The sequence below is a fragment of the Sabethes cyaneus genome, chromosome 3 (genome assembly GCF_943734655.1).
Source record: "Sabethes cyaneus chromosome 3, idSabCyanKW18_F2, whole genome shotgun sequence".
Lineage (NCBI taxonomy): Eukaryota > Metazoa > Arthropoda > Insecta > Diptera > Culicidae > Sabethes > Sabethes cyaneus.
The window spans coordinates 168,513,779-168,522,290 of record NC_071355.1 but is presented as its reverse complement, the minus strand read 5'-3'; the positions used below and the strand labels follow the sequence as shown (position 1 = coordinate 168,522,290).

The window sequence follows — 8,512 nt, the reverse complement described above, 5'->3', positions numbered from 1 at the left end:
TTTATAGTTACACGCAAAATTCTGTCTACTCAGAAAGTGCATAAAGAATAACTTTACTCAATTTCTGGCGAATTTTAGCTTTAGTTTATTGTCAATTGCAAGGAAAATTGGGTTGTTTAGTGCATGAGAAATGTCTCATTTAGACACATTTATGCACGAAGAACACTTCCAGGAACATATATTGTCAATTGCAAGGAAAATTGTACCATCCAAAGTGCGATATCGCTCATAAAAGTGCTATTTTGCATTAAATCGTTTCGGTATCTTCGGCGCACTTTTTCAGCACATGCAGATTGGCATAAAAAATCAGAAAACAAAAACCATTTGGATGATACAATTTTCCTTGCAATTGACAATATGAAAGTCGCGTAATCAATCCTACATGCATTATGCGACCTCAAGGGGTTTCCAACAGCAGTGATTACTACGTACTTTAGAAAAAAGCACGGAAAAAGTTACTTTTGATTACTTTACTGATTACCTCTGATTACCAGTAATCTCTAAAAAATAATCATGATTACTAATGATTACTTAAGATTATCATTGATTACTATACTGATTACCTTTGATTACCTAATTAATTCGTAAATGATTACAAAAGTAATCCTTGGTTACTACGCACTGATACGCCTTGCTGGAAACCCCTTGTGCGACCTTTTGAAAACTAAAGCCAGAGTTATCAACGTTCTGAATAAACGAATCCAGCAGTAAAAAGGGAACAAAAATCAACAGAGGCCTCCTGGTTCATATGGAAATCGAATTACAGTAAACACCCGCTGCATGAAACCGATACGTCCAATCGTTTTCTTGCCAACGGGGTTCAGATTAAAAATGTTCGGATTAAAGCGGGGTACGCTGCTGAAAAGTAATGGGTAAAAAGATAGGACAAGAAATGCTCAAGAAATCGATTTCGTTTACGATTTCTTAAGCAGTACGCACTTCATAAGAAATATTATTTCACGTTCAGATGGCGCAGTTTTACATGCAGGTGAATTAAAACGTCACTTTTCCGTACGGAATAATTATTACCACAAGAAAAAATGACAGGTGGTTGCTTGCATTGGAGTTGTCAAAATTTCTTCGGTAAATAGCAAGATTTTTTCTTGAGCTGTTTTCTTTTCAGCAGCGTACCCCGCTTAAGGAAGGTCATTCCAGCGGGGGTACACGGTAATAAATTTGAAGTGATTCGCCCCGTGATTTTACTTATTTTTGGGTAACTTGCTGTAAGCGTGTGTTTTCGGAAACATGACAGAGTTCAACCTGAAAATGAAGATAGAATTAACAAAAGGGCGAATGTCGCAAGCGTAAACAAACCGAGTGAGGGTTGATTTTCCTATATCTAGATAGAATTAACAAAAGGGCGAATGTCGCAAATGTAAACAAAACGAGTGAGAGTTATTTTTTGCTGGGCCAGCATAGGAAAACCAACCCTCACTCGGTTTGTTTACGCTTGCGACATTCGCCCTTTTGTTAATTCTATCTTCATAGATGCTAGTCCAGCAAAAAATAACTCTCACTCGTTTTGTTTACATTTGCGACATTCGCCCTTTTGTTAATTCTATCTAGAAATGTCAATTTGCGCAACGGAGCATGAACCATGAAGCATGAACTGAATTCATTTATGTTCAGAAATTCAGAATTGGTGGTGAATAAGTTGTGTGGTGTGTTGCAATTCATTGCGTTTTAGGGGGTTTAGGTAAATGTTTTACTTGTTTCTTAGAATTTCATCATACTGAAGTAATACTAACGATTCTTTTTTATAAATTTCTTTAGTTTAAAGTTTGAAGTGCAGTTAGAATACTGCTAATATTGTGCCTAAACACTAACAATGGCTCAAAGTAAGCTAAATGATTTGGCCGGAAAGTTCGGCAAGGGTGGTCCGCCCGGCCTTACTACTGGCCTCAAAGTCCTGGCCGCTGTGGGCGCTGCGGCATATGGCATTAATAATTCCATGTATACTGGTAAGTACTAAAAGCCGGCCATTGTAGTGTACATGGTAAATAGTTTGCCAATGTACATAACCTTAAATTCCCCCCGGTGGCTATATCGAGAATCTCTGCACATGTTGATTACACAACTATATACGACCTCTTATTTGATTTCTATCAATTTTCTTACATACAGTCATGTTGTCCTAGTTTAACTACAGAAATAATATTAAATTTTAACAAAATGGAGAAATAAAAACAAGGCTATTATATAACACAACAGGGTTTAATCAATGTCAATATCAATAATAAAATCGAAACCTCAATTAATAGTTTTCATGCTTTACAGTGGATGGTGGCCATCGGGCGATTATTTTCAATCGCATCGGCGGTATTGGAGATGATATTTACAGTGAAGGCCTGCACTTTAGGATCCCTTGGTTCCAATATCCAATCATTTACGATATTCGATCACGCCCAAGAAAGATTTCCTCACCGACGGGTTCAAAGGATCTGCAGATGGTCAACATTTCGTTACGAGTGCTATCCCGCCCGGATGCTATTCGTTTGCCAACAATGTATCGGCAGCTGGGATTGGATTACGACGAGAAAGTGCTTCCTTCAATTTGCAACGAAGTATTGAAAAGTGTTGTGGCCAAGTTTAACGCTTCGCAATTAATTACTCAGCGTCAGCAAGTGTCTCTGCTGATCCGCCGTGAGCTGGTGGAGCGTGCAAAAGACTTCAATATCATTCTCGATGATGTTTCGCTGACTGAGCTGAGTTTTGGCAAGGAATACACGGCTGCTGTCGAAAGTAAGCAAGTTGCTCAGCAGGAAGCACAACGGGCCTTTTTCTTGGTTGAACGGGCCAAACAAGAGCGGCAGCAGAAGATTGTCCAAGCCGAGGGAGAAGCTGAAGCAGCCAAAATGTTGGGCTTGGCAGTTAGCCAAAATCCAGGTTATCTGAAGTTGAGAAAGATTCGTGCCGCTCAGAACATTGCGCGTACAGTAAGTTCATTGCTATTGTTAATGAAATTTCAATTATGTATTTTGAATATCATTGTAACGTATCTATCATAGTTACCCAAAATTAACGATAATTTCTTAGTTAAAAAAATGATAGTGTTGATTGTTGTTTGCAATAGTTAGCTTGAGTCTTAATCAAACATTCCCTTTCTATTGCAGATCGCCAACTCGCAGAACCGTGTCTACCTTTCCGCCAACAGTCTGATGCTGAACATCTCGGATGCAGAGTTCGACGATATGTCCAAGAAAGTGTCAAGTAAGAAATAATACGGCATGCCAACCGATTTCACATCATTAGTTTATCGTTTTGCACAATGTTTGCGGGCGAACGCAAAGCTGCATTTTAATTTCCCTTTTCTGTTTCGGTTGTCGGTCGCCAATTAGTCAGTTTTGTCACACAAAAATTAAGGCTAAAGACATTTGTTGTTTGCATATTTGCCTAAAGAAAACAAAATTGGATGGTTTAATTCTACGAAGCAAAACTGTGAAATTTATCCTAGCAATGAATCTCGAGAAACTCTTTGTGATTGAGCTGAGTTCCGTGAGTTTATTCATTGCTAATCTGATGTTGCAGTAGATGCAGACTCGCTGTTCCCTTTTATTTTGCAATTATTATGTAGCTGGTAAGCAGCAATTATAAGCATTTCAACATAAAGTCATTAATTAGTTTCTACTGCTCGAATAAAAATTGAAATATTTCGTCTAACTACTATTTTAACGTTTTTATGTGCTAGCGATGATGACAGTAGACGAGATTGAGTAACAAGGAACCTAGGTAACTACTGTCTGGAATGTTTTTATGATTCTATTGAAATACTGTATTTCTCAAATTTAATAGTTGATTTTATTTGATGACATTGTACTTAGGTTTGATGAGTTTGTATTTGGCTTTTTTTCCACATATAATTCGGAATATATGTTTTCAAATATTCTGGAAATAAGTCAGGCAATTTATCCAGTTTACTGGCATGTGTGTTTTCATACTTCATTATCATTCTATAAATATTTTCTGAGCACATTTAACCAACATTCAAAAACGATTTCGCTATGCTGGCATTGGACAGTAACTTGTTTGTTTCCTAAACGCACGACCATTAATTCGACTAATCTGCTTATTGTTTTTTCAATTTTTTTCAAAGACAAATAAAGCCTCGTGGTTCAGCACTGCCTCGAAACGTAATCCATACACTAGAAATGTTGTTTTCATTGCAACATAGCAATTGGTACTGACAGCACCACCAAGAAGGGGAAATTAAACTTCCAGATAAGAATGATGTACTTTACTAGAAAGTTGAGAACAGTTTGAGCATTTATAGTTAGCAGTATAGTATGTAATGAAATAAATATTTGTGCAAAATTTACCTATTTTTATTTTGAAAGCATTGTCTTCGGTGCTTATCTGGATCAGACCTATCATTTGAAATGAACATTTTTTCAAAATCAAAATATTTTACGATATTTTTTCTATTCTTTTCTCTTTTATCGTTGCAAATTGTGCTTCTTTTCCTGATTCAGATGAGAGCCAAAGTCGATGGTACCGTCCGGTGCAAATTCCGAAAGCCTCGATCGATAGACCAACTGCGATCAAAAGTGATGCGGGCGAACCGGAGTACGATACCGGTTTGATTACGGTAATCGCGCAAGCCACAGCAGATAGGATTAGTGGCAATCAGTAGAAGGGAAAAGTAGTGGGCTTATGCATTTTTGCACATGTACAAAGAAACAAAGATGAGTTTCTCCCTTAACTCATACTGAAGAGATATACTCGCATTTTACTAAGCCCATTCATGGATATTTTAAGTTTTTCTCAATATAAATGTATTTTTGTAGTCTGTAACTTTAATTGCCACTTGAATTTCTGCGAAAGAAATTTCACCTGCCCTTTCACCTTCTTATAAATAAAAAACTAGATATATTTGTCCTGTCCAGGAAGGTACGGATGATAAACAATTTGTGTCTACAGAAAATCAAATTCTACTGGTATTACTAGAAATGATTACGTTAACATCAAAGCGACAAGTATTTACGATGGTCGGGTAATTGTTTTCTACATTGCTCTTTTTTATTTTAGTGGTTATATAAGTTAGAATATTCGTAATATTCATTTCCTTTTTGATTCATGTCCATAGTGTTTAAGTATACACAAGCTGCATACATTGTCAGCTTCGTACGAAGATTTATGCTCCTCGATAGTAGCGTTTTGCGAAGGGCAAAGCAGGCCGGATTTATCGGCTGAATGTGCCAAGGGATCTGCTTTCTAGTGCTGTTGTCTGCGCTCAACGGCAAGCCTATCATTTTTAGTTCGTCGCCGCCAACGGATACTGTTCGTGGTGGTGCGCATTTGTCTCCATTGAGCCTCACTTCTCATATTTTAGATATTCAATGCATTTATATATATCCCAATTCTAGACTGCGCTTTTAGTTTGACGTAGATTGCCTTCGTCGTCGCAAAGTTCCGGGTATGATATCAAGGTCATCTGCGAAGCATTAGTTGGCTACTTTTGCTGAAGATCGTACCTCTCGTTTCGATACCCGCACTTCAGATCACCCTCGCAAGAGCCATGTTGAATAGCAAGCAGTATAAAGCGGCATCTTGTATTAACGCTATTGCGTCTCGAATGGACTCGAATGTCCCTGAGATGCACGGAACACATCACTTGATTCAATGTAACTCTGATCAGTTGCGTCAATTTTTGCGAAAAACCGTGTTCGAGCATTATCTGCCATAGCTGGTCTCGATCGACTGTACCTTATGCTGCTTTGAAGTCATGGATACGTATGTACTCCTGAAATTTCTGCAAGATCTGTCGGATGGTAAACAGTTGATCCGCAGAGGTGCGAGATCCCATGAAGTCCACCTGATAATTTCCTATTAAACCTTGTGCTATCAGTGATCGCTGGCATAACCGGATTTGGTAGAGTACCTTGCAGGTGGCGATTACCTGTATTATGCCGCGATAGTTGCAGCAGTTAAGCTCTTCAATTAAATTCCTTTTCGGCTGGTCTATGAACACTAAACAATGTTTACATGTTTCCACTTAACCAGCTAGCAATAGTAGTGGCTTCCATCCTGCATTGAATGCCAAAACCAAACTGTACCCTTCAGAAAGTTGTACCCACCAGCCGCCATTACTGCTCGTGGAAAGCTGGATAGACCCACGCGACGAAAAAGGACTATGGATTGGAAACTCGGGACGTGAAACCGCCGATCTCTCAACTTCCAAGGGAGCACCCGAGTGCTCTCCGACGTATTGAAAAGTCGTAACTTCGACGTCCGACGTTCAGAGATGAACATATTATCTACCAGAGCTGTGGCAACACACAAGAGCTGCCTACAGCTTTCGTAGTAATGGGCGAGATGCGGAAACGGGTGATTGGGTGGTGGCCAATCAATCCTCGAATGTGCAGGTTGAGAATCAAGGGCTGGTTCTTCAACATAAATATCATCAACGTGCCCAGCCCCCACCTCAGAAGTACTGTTGCCGACAAGGATGAATTCTCCGCTCAGTTGGAGAGCGAATACCACCCCTGCCCAAAACATGATATCAAGATGATCATCGGGGATTTCAATACTCAGGTCAACCAATGAGGAGGAACACAAATCGGTGTTTGGAGGGTGCAGCGCATACCAGCTGGCCAATGAAATTCTATCGAAGCGCTAACGTTGACTCGGACCACTATCTAGTGATGGTTAAGATGTGCCCAAGACTCTCCGTTGTGAACAACATTCGGTACTGATGCCAGCCTCGGTTATATCTCGCGCGGCTGAAACAGCCAGACGTCGCCGCAAACTACGCGCATTCACTCTAAGCTGCGCTGCCGGAAGAGGACGAGCAGGACGAAGCCCCTCTCGAGGCCAGTTGGAACACTATCAAAACAGCCATCAGCAGTGTAGCGGAAAGCTCCATCGGGAATGTGGCCCGGAATCAGCGAAACGATTGGTTTGACAATGAATGTAGGAGGGTGATGGATGAGGAGAACGCTGCGCGAGCTGCCAAGATGCGCAGTGCCACACGTCAGAACGTGGAAAGACATAAACAGAAGATACAGCGAAACCAAATCTTTCGGGAGAAAAAGCGCAACTTGGAAGGGTAGCAATATCCAGAGTTTGAGCGGCTGCATCGTTCTCAGGAAACGCGAAACTGAACGGATCCCGCAAAGGCTTTGTGCCGCGAGCCGAAATGTATCAGGATAAGATTGGCAGTATTCTGACAGACGCTCGTGAGGTGACCGATAGGTGGAAGCAGCACGTTAACGAACACCTGAATGACGCCCAGGCGGAGAATCATGGCGACGGGGAAAGCGATTTCGACGGTGCAACAAACGGAGAGCTACTTACTTGATTGATCTAGGTATCATGAAACGTTTGCTTATTGGGTGGAGAGTTGGATAGATTTAGGCTATAAATCGAAATTGTCATCGCAGCAGTCTAACGAAACATCGCAAATGTGAGCTGGCATTCAATTGCTTACTGAAATACACAGTCAACTGCGAAGGATGGACTTTTGAATTTTGCAGCTTTTTACGTTACGTCAGGAGTAACTGGTGCCTGCAGTAAAGCGAGTGGTGATTGTATGGGTATGGGTTCTGGCTGCAACAATGTGGCGGATGGTCGTAGTGGAGCGGCTGGTGGTTCCATCTTTGCAATTACTGTAGTTAGAGGCAGACTTGCACTACCCAAGACCAGCATGTTTTGGAAGCTCACAGTTTTGGTTAACCTTTTTCTTGAGTTGGCTTTTGGCTGGCCCCGTATCTGATGAGGACTCACCGAATAGTTCCTCGCATAAGCCCTTCGCCTCATCGTAGGACTGGATGCCATTCCGCTTGATCGTACATTTATATTTTAGCCATGAATTTTTGGGGGTGATGCTGGCATCTGGAAGCAATTTTTTCTCGAATCTTGAACTTGCTGAAAATTGGGCCACAGCATAATATTTCCGGATTTGGAGCTTCGGATTCATTTTTCTGGCACCGCCAAAAGCTCATTGTGGCCCCTTGCGTTCGTAGTCTCGACTACGGCGAACGGCATATTTGTATTCAATGAAGCTGTAATTGATATCGCGTCAGTGAATATTGTTTGCATTCTATATAATTACTTACCTGAATTTTGCACAAAATGTTGTTGCAGAGAAATTACCGCCTAAAGTTTCGCGCGAACTTTTTTTTAACCATCTGGTCCGAAAAAGGTTTCGTGCGTACTTCTTCTGAACTGTTACGTTCGGATGAAGTTTCGCGCGTACTATTTCAAAACTTTCATGACCGGATGAAGTTTCGCGCGTACTGTATCTGAACTTCAAGTGCAGATAATGACTGTCAAGTTCAAAAAGAAACCTGGGGCAGTTCTTGATGTTTCAGTAAATGAGAAGTCAGTACATCGAGTGAAATCTATGCAGATCTCATGGGCCCTATTCTCACAGTCACCTCACCTCACCTCACTTCGTTCACTTTTCTGTCACCTTACCTAAAGTCACCTCACCTTACAGGCCCCATTTAATTTGTACAGTCACCCAGGTGAGCGGAGTCACCCAGAGAATCGCAAATTGTCACCTCACCTAAAA

General features: G+C 40.9%; 1 protein-coding gene across 2 annotated transcripts; it reads left to right on the top strand.

Annotated features, from left to right (window-relative positions):
* The first annotated feature begins 1,628 nt into the window (after window positions 1–1,628).
* Window positions 1,629–4,690, top strand: LOC128741416 (prohibitin-2). Of its 2 annotated transcripts, none has more exons than XM_053837217.1 (5): window positions 1,629–1,696; window positions 1,774–1,961; window positions 2,278–2,936; window positions 3,114–3,210; window positions 4,470–4,690. In XM_053837217.1, exons 2-5 carry the CDS (start codon window positions 1,829–1,831, stop codon window positions 4,628–4,630), a joined length of 1,050 nt encoding a protein of 349 aa, XP_053693192.1. In that variant the 5' UTR covers window positions 1,629–1,696; window positions 1,774–1,828; the 3' UTR covers window positions 4,631–4,690. The 2 variants fall into 2 exon arrangements, with proteins under 2 accessions (XP_053693192.1, XP_053693193.1); XM_053837218.1 differs by lacking the exon at window positions 4,470–4,690 and adding an exon at window positions 4,094–4,302.
* Window positions 4,691–8,512: the final 3,822 nt, after the last annotated feature.

Coding starts and splice junctions, on each gene's coding strand:
- LOC128741416 (XM_053837217.1), top strand. CDS start 1,829: ATGGCTCAAAGTAAGCTAAATGATTTGGCCGGAAAGTTCGGCAAGGGT. Junction 1,962..2,277: donor TAATAATTCCATGTATACTG/GTAAGTACTAAA, acceptor CATGCTTTACAG/TGGATGGTGGCCATCGGGCG. Junction 2,937..3,113: donor CTCAGAACATTGCGCGTACA/GTAAGTTCATTG, acceptor TTTCTATTGCAG/ATCGCCAACTCGCAGAACCG.